The following is a 17,654-nucleotide window of genomic DNA, read 5'->3' on the forward strand; positions in this document are numbered from 1 at the left end:
CGCACAGAAACAAATGGACATTATCTAGACACCACCCTCCCTGTCACATAGTGTTTTAGTCTCGTGCATCACATTTAATCAGACCTAAAAAATGCTAATCACACTGTTTACTCTCTCTGCACGCGCACACACACACACACACACACACACACACACACACACACACACACACACACACACACACACACACACACACACACACACACACACACACACACACACACACACACACACACACACACACACACACAACATGACCTCCGTGAGTGTAAAGGCACATACGAGCTGGTGAAGCAGGGAGAGCATCACAAGTCATGTTTAGCTGTTTATTTTTCCTCTTCTCTCCTCTGTCCACATGAATTCTTGTCCACTGTTCGCCACTTTACTCAGCAGTGGCTTTAAATGATGAGTATGAGCATAAATGTCATGCCTCAGAGATGCAGAAACATCTTGCAAGTATTGAGGACCTAATCTCACCAATCAGCCTTCACTCTTACAGCCAGATCTGATGATATGATATTACTGAAGAATCGTTATTTGATAAAACAAATAAAAGGTGTCAGCTCAAAAATAGATCCAAATACTTTACAAGTGAAAAGATACATAACTATGGTTCTGCAAATGAAATCTAACGTTACCTTTGAGAATGATATAAGCCAAAGTATTTGTTTCTTGTAACTCACTTTTTATGTGTTTGAAATAGAGAAGAAAGAAATAGTCCTCCTCCATAGTTTGTGTAGTTTGCCCTCATTTCATTTGGCACATTAACACACCCCGCTGGCCTACTTTTAACATCCTCTTTAACCACCAGCACTCTTCAAATAACACAATTCCTCAATATTTCAATGCAGAATCAAATTTAATCTATATTTAATGAAGACTGAGGTTTTATCATGGCTGTGAACATTTGGGAAACTAGCAGGGCTGTTTTCAGGGAAACCTCCACTCGGATGGCTTGAGCCCATTCCAGAGACTTTAGTTTTGACCCTTGCCACGTTTACTTCTTGCCCAAGGTGTCACTGCAAGCAAATGCCCTTCTCGCAGAGTAAGCTGCCGTGCCACAGTTAGGGCCGCACCTTGTTTTAATCAGGCTTTGGGGAGTGAAATATAGTCCTGGCGAGAAAGCTGTACCCAGGCTCCATTCATCTGGTTTCAATCTTCTCTCCGTCCTCGGATGTGGCCGCGTGGGCATTCCTTTTCTAGACATGGGGGCGGGAAGAAGTGGCGCTGAGCAGCACAAAGGGCAGGCGTATTTGTTTGGAGGAGGTTGTGTCTGTGTGTGTTTGCATCACTGTTGAGAGCTTGCAGCATGCAGAAGCATACTTAAACTGGGTTTACTTGATAAAAGCAACAGAGGATTATGGCTTTAGGATGACCATTCTGAAATAGATAAAATAACACATTTAGACCATCATTCAAACTGTTTTTGGTGGACATTTAAAAAGTCATTGCATCCTGCTTTGAGTCAGTTTAATTTGCTGCTTTCCCACATCCCTTTCCTTTTCAATTAAATACTTTCCAAGGGCACTAAAAGCTCGGTATATATTTGTTTTGTGTGCTGTTTGAATGCAGAAATGCATTGTTGTGCAGTTGTGTGCAAAGGTTACTAACACCTACTTTGGTTCTATGATTTTTCTTTTATTGTAAACCCAATTATGAAATCATCCCTTGATTTAAGTGTGTCTTAGTATTAGCCCCTTAGATAAGCACCTCAGATGAACAGTAACAAATAATCTTTTTTTGTGTGTGCGTCTGTTTTACATTTTACTGGCATGCAACAGGACAACGATGTAAAGCATACCACCGAATTTGAATCAGAATGGTTAAAAATTAAAGAATTAAGGTTTTGGGCAGGCAAAATTCAGACCTTGATCTAATCTAATTGGTGGGGTTCCACCCAGAGGGAACCATGCACCAGTTAATGCCCTAAAACCTCAATGAACTGAAGCAATGCTGTGATGACAAGTAGCTAGGGCTGCACAATAAATCAAAAATCACAATCTCGAATCACACAAGCAATCCAATTTTCAACTTACAAATATTCTGCTTTTTTTTATCACAAGTTGCATCACAAAAAACGTTCCTTCCCCTCCAAGTTTCCTTGGGGTTTATCAAATGTTCATCAATGCAGGGCTGTATCGTCGTTGCCTTCTACACTAAACCTATGACAAGGCACATTTATGTCACAGGAGCAAGCCCGTTGGCGCTGCAGCAGTGTTGTCAACTTTTAACTTTTAAGTTATATTTACCAAGTATTCAGACCTGTCTAGTGACAAATCAAGCCACTTTTTCAGGTCTTATTGCAGATTCTAATGTACTGTGTGAATGTATCATTTCCACTCGTTTCTCAGTGAGCTGCTTCCCAATTGCAAAGCACTCTTAAAGGGGCTTTTTGCTCATGCAGCCACTGCTCCCAGCTCCAGTCAGAGCGAGAGCTGGAGATATTCACCCCTTGCTGATTCTGTATTGGATTTGTTTTTAGTCTATGGTACTGGCGAAGTACTATTAAGTGTTAAAGAATTATTTATTTATATTAAGAAGTTAGTGTCATTGACACACGGGGTCTCATTTTCAAGAGAGACCTGTTTTACACAATAAAAAAAATTGCAATCAATAAATCATTTTTACCGAGACATCACTAGGATAGTAAATGCAAGAAAATATTCATTTAGAAAAGGAAATTATTGATACATAATTCTAATTGATGTTACCATTTTAACCTCCTAAGACCTGGCATGCACATATGTGGACATCACACATTTTGTTGTCAATATAATAATATTAAATTTTTTAACCGGGGCCCAAAACAGGAAGAAAAAAAATTGCAATCGGGTTTAGGAGTATAATAATTAAGTACTGCATTGACCTAGAGTCAGGATAAAGGACTACGATTTGGAATTGTGACATTATTTTTTGTGTCATTACTATAAACATTTCAATTTGTGAAGAAAAAAAAACGTCCATAGAATTGCAATCTCAATTCTAAGTAATACTCTTTTTTTTTTCCAGAATCACAGAACCCTACAAATGGGCCAAAATATCCGTGTGAGAAACTGATTATAGTTAGTTTTCAAGCTATTGAATTATGGAGGTACTTTGTACTACCCATGCGATTCTTTTTAAATAACTGAGTAATGGCACAGAATAATGAATAATGGCAAAATGAAAAAAAAAATGTGCATGTGGTTTATCTGAGGTTGTATTCGGCTTTTAACAAAACCCACTATGATAAGATGTTTTTTCATGTTTTCACACAAATACAAATGGTGAAAGGGGGTGATGAATTTTGTATGTGTGTTTCCAGCCAAGACGGTTAGTCTCCTGGATGAACAGGCTTTGTTAATAATAACAACAGATGGTAGGTTGGTTTGTTAGCTCTACTAAGTGAGGTCTTTCCAGGAAGCTTTGCAGCTCGTGTTGAACTCCTCAGCCACCGTGCAGCCATCACTTCGGCTCTGCCAGTTATGCCACCAGTCCACACCTTTCAGTGTACAGCTGCCAAAACAGACGTGACATCTGCTCACCTCTGGGGAAATGGCAGCCATCGACGTGTCCTTCCTAGTCAAGGGCTAGGATGGATAGAGTACGTCTTTGTCCTTTGCAGCTGCAGCTACAGCATCAGAGGCTGCAACAACATTATCCAACCATTTGTGTGTGAGGCGCTCCCTGCCTTGTTATTTTCCGCTTAGCTGATCAAGTAAGGTGATGTATCAGATGCATACCATAGGACTGATGACAGCGCTGATATATCAGTGACGTAGCGCCCCTGGCGCAGGGCGGATGGACAGAGGGAGTTAGCGTCCCGTCTGTTTTCAATTAGCCAATGAAATGTACAACATGGGAGCTGCTGTGCTGCATCCAGTTTCTATTCCCGCTTGGATCCAGCGAAGTAAATTAGTATCTTTGCTGAAAGAGGCTTCAGCATCGAACCCCAGGTGAACTTGGACTTAAGACAGTGACAAATAATCGCAGTGACCTGAATAATGGAAGCAAATCTGTTTGTGCATAGAAGCGAGAAGGCGAGGAGAAAGGCTAAGGGAAGCGTATAGAATCCCCACACTCTTCTGACCATGAGCTCACAAAATGAAATGCTTACATGTTCGCACTTTCATTGCCTCTGAAGCTAAACTTTAATGCTGCTCCAAATATAGCTTTACCTCAAGGCTTGTTTTCTTACATTCTCCTTGTTTGTCACGTGTCTACAAATTTAACCGTATAGCGCACTGTGCCTTTTAATTTCTTCCTACAAGTTGTTAAATTCTTCTCACAAAAGCGGTGAGCTGCGTTTTATAAAAGCTAAGGCATTCGTACTCGGTAGTGAATGAGGTGGATAGTATTTGAAGTTTTCATCGGTTTCACACTATTGTGAAGCATTCATCATCAGGATGACCACGATACATTCCACTTAATACGGCCATTCACTTAGTCAGCTCTATTTTCGACCTAATGGACATAAAAAATTGCAGATTGCAGCAAAATGGACTTGGCAGCACAAAAGCTTATTAAGTATTGATCGGCTGAGGTCAGTGCCCATGTCCAGCCACTCCAACAATGTGAGAGGAGTTCATTCACATGCTTGCCAGCCACAAATTGAGATTAAAGCACATAAATAACTGTGGAAATTGAGGAGCATTTTGCAAGCACAGAAGCTCGCTCACAGTTACCTGATGTGCTGGGAAAAGCTGGAGGTGGGAAAGGTTGTTTAGATGTGCACTGTGGGCTTTATGGCTGTTTATATCATAGCTCGCCCATCTGTCCAGGCTCCAGCAGAGCTGAGCTGGTATGATATAGAGTATCAATGCCCAACTTGAAAGCTTTAAGTTGATCAGCAGCAGGCAGACCTGTCTTCTGCAGTGTTTTTAATGAACACGGCTCATCTATATTCTCTCTACACCATCTGTCAGGTATGCAGGGTCAGGTAGAGCTTGATCTCAGCAAAGAGCAGCGTTCCACCCAGTTGTCTTGGGGAGCTTTGTGTTGAATATTCTTCACTTTTATTTCTTCACTCCCATAAAAAATACCGTCATACCACTCGTATCAAGACATACTGAAAAACACAAAAGAGGTGTGTGTGTGTGTGTGTGTGTGTGTGTGTGTGTGTGTGCGCGCGTGCGTGCGTGCGTGCGTGCGTGCGTGCGTGCGTGCGTGCGTGCGTGCGTGCGTGCGTGTGCTTGAAGTTTTATTAGTGAGTGTAAACAAAATCTGATTGTGTCAAAGCAAGTAAAACTTCCTAAATTGGAATTTTTATTTCTTTTTTTTTCATTTGGACTTGTTTTGGTTTCTGATAATCCAAGATTTGCTGACTTCGAAACCGAGCATTTGTTATTTCCTCAGTTCTTGACAAATGCCAGCAGAAATGAGTTTCAGCAAAGTGTCCTTGGCAGCAGCAATAAGAAAAAAATTTCATTTCACAATAAAACATATTTTTGTGAATGTCTTCACATGTAAAAGGACACACTCTCCTGTTCTACTTTAAAATGTGCTCTCAGTGGGACACATTAAGTTTATCCAAGGCTGTGTGCATGCGCTGCAGGGAAGATTTGCCCTTTATACACACACACACACACACACACACACACACACACACACACACACATATAAAGACACACCCACACAGAGCTTCAGTCACCTTGGTGAAAACTTTTCCATGAGACGTTAACTCCCTCTGCTCTTTGCTGGCTGCTTTCTAGCAGTCTCGGATACAGATACGCTCATGCAGAATAAAGCCACTATCCACACAAGCTTGTTTGTTTAAACTTTGCCAGATGTTGGGAGGACCAGCTGTTGAATAGAGAGGTCATTGTCCAAGCCCCATTTAACTGACTGCACGTTATCTTGCGCAAAACAGACCATTTGACATTTAGACTTTGGAAGCCAGGAAGGGAAAGTGTCTTGAATGGTGTTTTTTTTAAGCTGAATGTAACCCCTTAAATGGTTTAACACGACACAAGCCATGGGAGATTATTCGGCAAGTCGGCTGAAGTCTCAAAGATGCATTGCTGTAATTAACATTTTGAATGCGGACCATCCTTACAAAATGATGAATTGTTTTTTAATTTAAAAAGAAATTAAAAAAACTTTCAGCCAATGACATTCAGTGGTTTTTCTTTGTAAGAGAGTCTTTGTGCAAGTCTTTTGTATGGTGCCACTTTTTCGTCTTGGTTATGTGTTAGCTGGCTAGCATCATATATATATATATATATATATATATATATATATATATATATATATATATATATATATATATATATATATATATATATTTTTTTTTTTTTTTTTTTTTTTTTTTTTTTTTCATATATATATTTTTATATATATCCTTTCATTTTTTTAAAGCCTAAAGTCACTTAAAGGATTCATTTATTGAGAGTCAACCTAAAATCTGTTCATTACACAATACAGTATACATATATAATATATTTTTAATTTTAGATCTTTTGTTAAGAGAGAGCTCAAAAGCTTACAAGGAAGGTACAAACAGGCAGATATGCTCCGTATGTTTTGTAAAAAAAATAACACATTTGAGAAAACGTTGCCTCAACTTTTCTTGTGTAGTGTAGTGTAGCCCTTGATGAAGAAGCATGTGCCCTTCGAACAGTTTCAGGCTAAAAGTAGAAGATTTATAGAGCAGCTGGAGCATCTCGGACAGCTACACCCATGAGTGTGGCTGATGATTCCAGATGCAGCATTGATACAACGTGTATAGCCGTATAAGCAGGTTCCACTGACTCTCAGTCCCCCGAGGAGTGGTGTAATTAGCTTTTCTCCCCTCTCTTCCCTGCTTCCTTATTTTGTACAGGGAAAGTGCAGAATACTTTGGGGGAATTAAAAGTGCTTGTCAGGAAACTAATTTTGGATCTATTTTGAGGACATGTGAGTGGGATGGTGTTGCTATCACTCAACATGACAGCAATGACAAGGTCGTGGACGGTGTGCTTATAATGCTTATTCTGACCTTTGTGATACTCCATCACCTTTTTTCAACCCCACTGGTCCTTTTTCTCTTTTTCACATTTGCTCCCTCCTCCCTTCAGGGTCAAAGCATTGTTGTGAAAATTATTCCTTTCCTTCAGAAAATGTATAATTTTTAAAGCTAATAGAACAAGATAGAGTTAGAGGAAACAGCTGAGTTACTTGCACCAGCCCCATTCACGTCTGTGGAGGAGCTGCTTCTCAGCATCAATTACGTGGCCCATTATGGATGGAATACCTGGATACACATCCGTCAAGTATACCTCTTAGGATATCAGTGCATTGCATGCGTATTTTAAACTGAGTATGACGACTGTAGTCATTGATACATGTTTCCCCTTCAACCCCAGTTTAATTTCAATAATGTTGCTCATGCACAAGACAAACACCGCAAGGCAAGTAGTTCCCTTTTTAACACGTTGTGGATCCCCAACACTATACAAACAGCTCCTGGTGATGAAAAAAAAAAAGATAAAGGAATGCACAGATGTTTGGCAGCTCCACGATGAGAAATATTTGAAACATCAGAATGCAAACTGTTAAAGTGCATTAAAGATTCAGACAAAAGACAATAGGTGTCTTGTAAAAATCAGGGTATGACATCATTGTATGGTTTTCACCCTTTCAGAGTGTAAAGCATAAATTGTTTCTGCTACTATATCCAATTTTCAGTGTGCAAAAGGTAATACCATTATGTCAAAGAGACAAAGCCACAGCCTTTATGAACATGGACTTAAAGAGTGTACATGACCTGGATAAAACCTAAGTCCTGCCAGGTTATGTTCAGAGGGTATGTTTCCATAATGATTTAGATATCCTGTGTTTGTTTAAAGTAAAAATGCAGTATTTCTCACATAATGTGATTTCTCTGGAGTAGTTCTAACCTAAGGGTTAGAAACACAGGTTGATTGAGCTAAAGTGCATTCTTTGGATTACGGTGTCTTGTCATTAATAACACAATTCAAAGGTTGACTATTCTTAAAGTTTTATTAAAGATTAGCTGAAAACAGAGTCCATGCAGAGTTAGCATTTAAAGGTTGTTTTTTTTGTAATGCTGGTACCCATCTGATGACATAATGGAAACGGTTCACGTTAAGAAAAGTTGTATTTTGTTTCAAATAATGATTTTTTGCCCTACCCAAATGCAGTAGCCTTTGGGTCTAAAACCAATCGTGTATGTGCTTAACCCTGAACAAAAAGGAAAAAGAAAATCTAAGGAAACTTTAACTGCGTCCTTGGCGCTGGAAGGAAAATGCACTTTCTTTCTGAGACTTTGATAAAGTGGCAGTGTTTAAAACTCTGCCACGGTGAATTGGTTGGATGTATTGACACATTTTCTAGTTATAATTCCTTTTGTCCTGGCGAGGATGAAATTAATGACTAAACATTTGAAAAAGGAGAACAGAGTTATTGTAGGCTTATGCTGAGTGGCAGTGAATTCATTATTATTTTGTACACAAACCTTGTTAATGAATGTGTGTATCTCGTTGTGAAGTTCCATGTCAGCAGAAGGTGGCGTCGGTCACTGGGGGATTATCGGATTTTATCCCTTTAAAGAACCAATTTCCAATTAAATAAAAAAAAACAAAAAACAGGGCCGTTGATTTCTCTTTAGCAAGACAGAATTGGGCCTTGAAACTCCAAGAAATGTCCCAAATGCAAAGAAGGAATTTTTATTGGGCGTGATAACATTTAAAGAGACTTGCCCCTGAAGAAGCTGTTTTTAAGAGTGTGCTGAAACCGTATGAATCAGGAACTCATAAGTGTTTCCTTGAATGTATTTTCCTAAATATCCTTATCATTTTGTCTCTTCTTTAAGCCTCATGGAGTGAAGATAAAAGAAGGGAAATATTTGTGTAATTAGTAGTATTCTTAGCATTGGAACAGATTGTATGGGTTTCACAAGACTGCTCTGAGGAGGGGGGGACATAGCTTATGAAACAACACGCTGAGCTTGGAGTTATTTCGCTGTTGCCTCATGCCCTATGTTCCTCTCAGCATGTCCCCACGTCAGCTAAAAACTATCTCTCTGTCAGCAGTAAATAGATGGATTGTATTTGCATTTGCCATGTTAAATTCTCAGAGTTCCACCCATCAAACCTGAACCTTCCTTTTTCTTCTTCTTCTGCATTGAAACCCATTCCCTGATTAGCCTGGAATTAACAGAAGATAAATAGTTCTGGCAGAGATTGGCAGGGAGTTTCAGATGATTTTCTTGACTGTTACAATGGGGCTTTGAACATCACTCAAATGTGATCTGAGTATGTTTGTACCACAAAGCTGTGTTGCAGATCGTAGACTTGCTGCTGAACTGATCTAGTGGTTAGACCCGCCCCCCAAATGCAGATGAGCCAATGACTGTAGAGTATCACTTGCACAGAAAAACATTGGAAGAGCCTGAACGCTTTTCTGTTTTATGGAGTTTATGCCATAAATAATGTAAAACAATGTGACTGACATATTTGTAATGTTGACTTTTGTTGTTTGTTTGTACCCAACGTGATGTCCAGAAGATCCAACAAGGATGTCTGCATTCATTCTAAAGGGAATCAAAACAACAATGCTTTTAACTCTGCTCATGTTACCTAAAGTTACTTAACAACAGTCAATACATAGCAACGCAGCCTTGGCCTCGGATAAGATAGATAGTTCACGCTACATTTAGCTAACGTTAAACCCCTCATGCATCATGAAATAACCATAGAAAATTGAGCTACACAAAGTTAGAACTTCAGAGCCCGTGTTAGATACAGTAGCTAATAGTAGATCTGTATGTAGTGATATTTATCTTCAGAACTACTGCTTGCTGTGTAGCACCAGAAGTTCTGTAGAGCTGTAGACCTGAAATTCCCTAATTTAACTAATCAAAAGCAAATTAATTTAATTTTATCCTGTGATACTCAGACGGTGTTGATCGTGGATGTTGTCATTGCCGATCGTGGCGACAGTAAGATGAGTCTTATCCTGTTTCCAAAACTGTGATCTTCAAACTATTACTTCCAACTAAACCGTATTACCAATCGCATCTATTTTGGATTTTGTACGTATACCTCCATGATATATTTAAGTCCCATTTGAATGCTCCTCATGAAAGGGGTCATTTTCTGTCCAAAACATCAAGGCACATGGTTTCACACTGGCCCCTCAGAATTGTGAAACTGTAAACAACACCATTATGTTGCCTTAATAACTGAGGGGATGGGACTTACTGATAGGTAAATTGTGCCAAGATTTACTAACCTAATCTACAAACACCAGATTATTTCAGCTATGTTAAAAGCAAATCTACCGGGAGCAGCATAAATTATAGCCACAAAAAACAGAACTGTTGAAAATCAGAGCCTTCAGTGGCATGTGGAGCAGCTTATTTCTTGTTACCAACTAGATCATAGAAACATAGAAACAGAGCTAAAATAAAATTAGACATTTACCAGGTCTACTTTGATAGGGAAACACTTTCCATGGGTGTCATAACACTTGCCATTTGCCATTGTTTTTTCACGTTTTCATGGTTTATCAAACAACCAGCTCTCACTTTAGCCAACTGTACCCCCATAAAACATGAAAAACTAGAAACAAAACAAAGAAATGTGATCATAAACCTGCTCCAGCATCACCGCAGTCAAAAGAGGTGTTATCACTGACCACTTCATTATCAAAATATACTAACAATAACTTTTTAATGTCCTTGTAGACTTTTAAATGTTGCAATAAAGGTGGCTTTGTTGTAGATCACGTATTCATGGCAGAACTTATAGTCATCCACAAAAAATGAGCAGTTTCACTAACAAGGCGGAACAAATTTGAATGAAAAGATGGTGTGGCTACTTCTGGGTTCCTATTGGACGATGCTGTCCTTGTATGTCAATATACCTGTTCATGCATATGGTGATATGTCGCTGCATGATTATAACTTTAACCTGTGATGTGTCAATGCAAAACAATAACACACATTTCATGTATGTGGAGGAGGATGGGTGGGGGGTGGTATTAGTTTGCTGACTCTCAATCAAGAGACCACTGACTTTTGACCCATCCCACTCAACTTTTTCCACAGTCCTTTCACTTTTCTGCCTTAGTTCACCTCATTTGTCTGCTGTTCCGTTAATCATGACTGGTAAGGAGTAAGTTAGAAACACATGGTCAGAGTTAGGAAAATATACACGGATGGGCTTAACTCCTTCAGATTTCTGGGCCATTGCTACTATGATCTCATTTGTTCATACAAAACAACACCCACAAACGTGTTGCAATCTCACAATGTTTAGACCAGAATTGCTTCATTTTTGGGAAAAGCAAAAGGGACTGGGGCTGACCTATCACAGAAGTACGCAATTGTGCATAAAATGTGGACGTGTGCATATGTATTTTAAACTGAAAAGAAAGGATGAATAAAATCACTGGGAAACTGTCGGATATGGTACCTTCAGTCTCTTTTTCTATTGTGCATTTGTTAACCTGTGTCTAAAACCACCTTTGTGATGGTATAATCCTTCCTCCACACCAGTGACTTAGCCTGCTGTAAGAGCTCAAAATAAGGCAATGCACCATTCCTCCACCCCTCCCTCAACCCATTTTTCTCTGTCCTTTCACTCTCCCTTTCTGATCTGCTGTGTCTGAGTAGCAGAGGTCATAAGCTTGGGACATGGCAAAGGCCCCAGCTAGGCTGATGTGCTGACTGAGGGGATATGGGGCTTGACTTTGGGGCAGTGTGAAAGATCCTGGCCTGTCTTGTTTGTCTGTCTGTCCGTCTCACTGGCTACACTATAATGAGATTGCAGGGCTCTGTAAGGCGGATTTACTGGAGCACAACTCCCCCTAGGGCCTTTTCATAGAAATTGGTTCCTCCATATTTCACCCGAGCCTCTCACCCTCTCTCTCTTTGTCAAATGTGTCTATCTTTCTCTCACACGCTCTCTCTCTCTTTCTAAATCTCAGCTGTCAGCTCCCACTTTTGTTAATTGTGATACGCTTCTTTCTTTTCTTTCTGGGGTAAAGATTGAAACTAACCACAAAGCTTGGAGCTCAGCCGAAAGCAGCTGAGAAAAGAAGAGAAAATGAAAGAAAAAAGAGGGATGGAGATGTAGCCTGGGATGCGGCACCAATACCATATCACAAGCCCTCTCCACATTTATCTCCCCTTCAAGATGGCTATATTCATTTTGATGGCCTCTCTCAAGTCTGTGTGGAATTTCATAAAGACACATTAACTTGTACACAAAACTAGCCAGGAATGTTTTCTCAGGTGGCCGTGGTACGCAGTTTCTATTGTCACGAGGTAACCTTGCTGCAAATTGAAAGCCAAGGTCATAAAATGGTGTGTAAGCAACGCTGCCAGAGAGATGAACTCTGTTGTTACACGTAGTTGATGTTTACACAAATGATAGGCTCTTGCAGCCCATCCAGCCCAGCTGTGCACACCATGTATGAGGCCAATCCAAATGTGATCCCAAGCTCACATGAAGGCCAGCTTATTTTTGGAGCAATATGTCATCCATTCCACAGCACAAAAGCCCCTATGCAATCCCATAAATAACGAAAAATGCAAAGAAATGCGCGTACGTGGGGCAAGCACCCCTCTGACTCGTCTGACAAATACAATGTCCCTTCTATCAGACACACACACACACACACACACACACACACACACACACACACACACACACACACACACACACACACACACACACACACACACACACACACACACACTTTATAACCCTTTCGAAGCTGATGTGCAGATATAATTATTTATCTAAGGCCATTGCTGATGGCTTTCCTCCATGTCGTTATGTTAACAATCACTAGATAGGTCACCAAAAGTGTTGTCTTTTGGTTCATTTTTAGATAAATGTCATGATGAAAAACCTTCGCATATTGTTGTTGATGGTGTATTTGTGTTATATTACGGGGCCACAATGATAGCAAAATTTTGTTTTTGAAAAATAAATAAATGCAGGGGTTCACAAAGTTATCTGTGCACAGCGCGTCTACAGGGCTGAAAGCTTCACGGTTTGATCTCTAGGGTTGCCACCTTTCAGAAATAGAAATAAGGGACACCCCGATTTCAGCAGCGCAGGCGCCAAAAAAAGGGACATCCCCAAAACTTCTAAACTGCATAGAAATATATTTATTTTATATGAAAAAACTAAATGCTTTGATTTAAAGTTTAAAGTTATTTAATAGCATTTAACTTGCATGACTGTACAGACAGCCAACCATACTAGCAACTGAAATAACCTCCCATTATGTGTACGTCCATCAGCCCAGATGTATAATATAACCTACAGGTGAAGGTCGGAACATTAGAATATGGTGTAAAAGTTAATTTATTTCAATAATTCAACTTAAAAGGTTAAACTAATATAATATAATCTGTTTTTTGAAGTAAAGTAATTACAATTTATGGCACTCAACACCTCATTTCTAGACAGTAAAGAGCAGTCTTGACACCAGCAATTGACACATTTGTGAACCAACCCCAGGTATTCTTTTAAGTTTGCTGAAAGTACACTAATGGAGACCCAAATACTTCTGTGTTAAAATCCCCCACCTTCATTAGGTTGCTCCAGCTCCAACTTTAATATCAACCTCTCCATTTACAGAGTCTACAGTGTAAGCAGTGGGAAGTTAAGATTCAGGTGAGAGGTGGAAATGAAACCAAGGGACACTTATCAGACCAGCTACACAGTCATGGGTTCACTCTTGGTCTACTAATAAGCTTGGAGGCACTGATTACAAAGCCTTGCCTGAGGACCTGAGGGGAGATTGTGGGCACAACTCTCCCTGCAGACCTCTGTACCAGCCATTAACTCACACCATAATATCCAATCGGCTCTGCATGCAGACATGGTCAGAGTAGTCTCCCTCTTAAGTATTCGTTCTACTTCAAAGCCCTCTCTACCTGTACTGACATCCGAACCAATATTGGTGGAGAGCTCACAAGATGAACGACCCTGCAAATGTTGCATTAAAAAATCATAAAAGGGTGCAGGAGCGCCTGAGTGAGATTTTTTTTTTTTTTTTTTTTTTCCCGCTGAGTAATGATTTGATCTGGTGGGATTGGGTGGGCTCACAGAGCAGAAGGACTTCAGCCATTTATATGGGAATTCTTGGGCAGCCAAACGAACAAGGAAGCACTCAGCCACCAGCAAAGTACTCTCTTTGTCATACCTATGTGCCAACGGGAGACTTTAAACTTGATTGACAGCAAGGAGCCTGGGGATGGCGTTTAAAGCTGAGAACACAGTTGTCAAAGAACTTCATCAAATTGTGAAGAACTGCTGAAAGCCACCAAGTAATGTCATCTGCATGGATGAAGCTCTTTTTGGGAGAAGTTGTTTCTTTTCCTCTGCGTCCTGCATCAGCAATGAGTCATTGGTTTCACAATGCAGAGCTGACATTTCCATTGGCCCAAAGATCACTTATGGGACAGGGTTGTGGCTCCTGTGACGGTGGACCAGGGAACAAGTGGACAGGCGCCCGGAGAGGGCTGGCCTCTTGTGGAACATTTGACAGTATGTGATGGTGAATGTTGCAAACAGAGGCATTCTGTCAGTCATCGTCTCCAGACTGAGTCACTCCATCACAAGGTCAACAATGATTTCCATTATGTCTCCCCCTACATTATGTCTATTTATTCTCTGTACGGTAAATAAGAGTGTTTGTTAGTTTAGAGCACCTGATGAGAAGTATGCTAATAGGATGAAGCAACAATATTTCCACAGCCTGCATATTTCACTTCAAATGAGCATCTGCCAAGCTTAATAACTTTTATTTTAAGCGCTCTGAGCTCCCTCGGGCTATTGGCTCATTCAGCAATTAAATAAAAGGCGGGCAGTTAAGTTAAATGCTGTAGAGCCTAAAATATATGTCATATATGAGTGTGTGAACTAAGAAAAGCTCTATAGCATTGTACTTTGTACCAGGTGGAGAGAGTCAAATATCCCACCAATGCACCACCCGTTCAGACACACACACACACCATCCGTCATTTCAGCTTCCACTAAACCCCCAATGACGCCTTCGGCTAATTCCACTCTGGCCCACAGGGCTGTCCAGCTTCCTCCAATAAATTAGCCATGTTGCTCCCCCACCGACACACAGGCCCTGCCATTCTGGCCACTGCCCAAAGTCCCTCACTTGTGAACACACTTGTAATTAATACAGAGTTTCACCAGCTTTTAACTGGGATAACTGGATGATTTTTTTTGTCTTTTTGGGGTTATTATTTTGGTTGAATTTTAGATGTATATGCAATTGCTGCAGCAGTTGAGGAGAGATGCGTGACTGAATGTGTTTACACTTTGGGATTCATCAGTAATGAGAGAGTGGCCATCGGCTGGCATTTTACCAGACCACGTAGTCATCTGTGAGCCAAAAGATCAACAAAATACTTTCTCCTGGAGTTTCCATTCCAGTATGCATTCCCTGTAAACACAGGTCCCATTCCGTTTCTTTTCCGTGTCCGTGTGGCACGTAGTTTCTCAGCATTCATAAGGTCAGTGGGATTCTGGGTAGGGCTGGGCGATATATAGAGATTTTAATATATATCGATATATTTTCAAACGCGATATGGTATGAGACAATATTCTTATATCGATTTTAAATTTTTTTTTTTTTTTTTTTAATGATTTTGATATAGCTTATTTTGTGACAAATTGACTTGAATGTTTTATTTGAGATTTGCACAAATGTTTTGTTATTTGAAAAACTGTCAACCTCAGTGGAAAAGTCTGCCTGTTACTGTCTACATTGTATTAATTGCGCAGTGTATTTTAATTTAATTGTTATGCAGAAAAGGGATATTTGTTATATTTTATTCAAGAAGCATTTTCATTCTATATATGCAGGCAGTTTATTTTTATTTCATTTGTTTTATACATTTTGATATTGTGCAGACCTCTGTTAATAAAGGAACCTGTGTGACATTTGGCACGAGGCTTTGTATTAAAACTGACTGTTTTTTAAGGGTTTGCCTCAGAAAAAAATTAAGCTAACAGAGAAGTTTTGCTATAATGCTTTGGGGGAAACCCCAATTATGGCACAGAAAAAATATCGATATATATCGAGTATCGCCATTTAGCTAGAAAATATCGAGATATGACTTTTGATCCATATCGCCCAGCCCTAATTCTGGGTCATGTCTCTCTGTGCGTTATCCATCGCAAATTTACTCTATCAACACATTCTTGCTTCCCGTCCACAGAACCCGCCTTTTGCCCAATGCTTGAGTCAACCTAGTGCCCACATCTACCTGTTTGTTTCACCTTTTTGTCTCCTCTCTCCCTCAGTTCTACTCAGCCTGTTGTCGGTGGCTGCCCAGACGGACATGAAGAAGGTTGTTGGGGACAATGCCACATTACCATGCCGCCACCAGTTCCCGTCGTCCGACTCTCTTGACATCGAGTGGCTACTGCAGAAACCAAATTCAAAACAGGGAGTGGTAAGACCTTCTTTTTATTCTTTCTACCTCCTGTGAGCACGTATTTCCTCTTCAAGATAGTTTTCTAATTCTCTTTCTAATTACAGCTGACCAATGTTGACTGGTTTCAGACACAGTCCACAGTATTGGACTGGAACTGTCTATGATTGTCAGGCTCTAAAATTATTTAAGTGTGAAGAATATTGAGGCACTTGATGAAGGACAACTGTATCAATATAAAAATAGTCAATTCAAGTCCATCCCTCTAAAGTACTTCTTAATACTTTTCATTAGGTTACACTCAGATTAAGTTATAAAAAGTTGTTGTATTAAATAAATGCCAAAACAAAAAAAAAAGCATGTGTTACAATTAATTGCTGAATAAGAAAAAAAAGCTGGCAATTAAAAAACAAAAACATACAACAAAACCTGTAGAATAAGATGATCAATAAGATGATCAATAAGGCTTTTCATGCCGTGTGGGTGAGTTTTACAATATAACAACTCACTTGAAGTTTTTAAAGGGCTTAACTTATTTTTTTTAATCACCATTTTCACAATATTAGATGGCTTTGACCAATTGCTTTTCTGTTTCCCAAATCAACGTAGAACCTTTTAACAGAGAATAAAAAAATCAATGATATCGAAGCGAAGGAAACTGGGTTTGTTTTTTTTGGAAGCTGCTTGCTCTTACACTGTTTGTTTGTGGCAGAGAGAGAAGAGCAAAACTGCTAGAAAGGAAAGAGTTGTAGGGTGTGGGGAGGAATAGAAGGGCAGACGTGAAGAAAAGACAAGAGGAAAACAAGTGGCTCACGCTTTGATGATTTTAGAGGGGAGCTGCCACATTGCAATGAATATTTAAAGGGTAGATAACATTGAATGCACCATTAATTAAAATCAAATGTCTGAAAATTTGATTAGGATAGACACTGCGCCCGTAGCTGAATGAATAAATCATAATTTTTTTTTCCGCTGGAAGCCCGTGTTTAAAAGGAAAGAGCATCTTGTCAACATTTAGCTGCTTTTAGCAAATGTACAGGCAACATGTGTTCAGGACACAGATGGGCTTCCGATGGAACAATGGAACAGTAGTCACAGAGTTCACCAAAATAACAATATTAAAACACTCATCGTTTTATTTCATTTCATTTTTTATTTACTGTTTAATTGTTTCTTGCTGCTTTTAATGTTGATGTAAAGCACTTTGAATTACCTTGTGTTGAATTGTGCTATACAAATAAACTTGCCTTGCCTTGCC

The 17,654-nt window shown here is 39.7% G+C and overlaps 1 protein-coding gene across 1 annotated transcript in view; it reads left to right on the plus strand.

The window, feature by feature from the left end:
- The window catches only part of clmpb (CXADR like membrane protein b), an 80,987-nt gene that overhangs the window by 46,846 nt on the left and 16,487 nt on the right, over positions 1 to 17,654 (plus strand). Inside the window, exon 2 of the mRNA XM_061719056.1 lies at positions 16,266 to 16,417. Within this exon, the coding sequence (XP_061575040.1) occupies positions 16,266 to 16,417 (152 nt within the window). The remainder of the gene's footprint in view (positions 1 to 16,265; positions 16,418 to 17,654) is intronic.

The sequence above is a fragment of the Cololabis saira genome, chromosome 4, assembly GCF_033807715.1.
Source record: "Cololabis saira isolate AMF1-May2022 chromosome 4, fColSai1.1, whole genome shotgun sequence".
Lineage (NCBI taxonomy): Eukaryota > Metazoa > Chordata > Actinopteri > Beloniformes > Belonidae > Cololabis > Cololabis saira.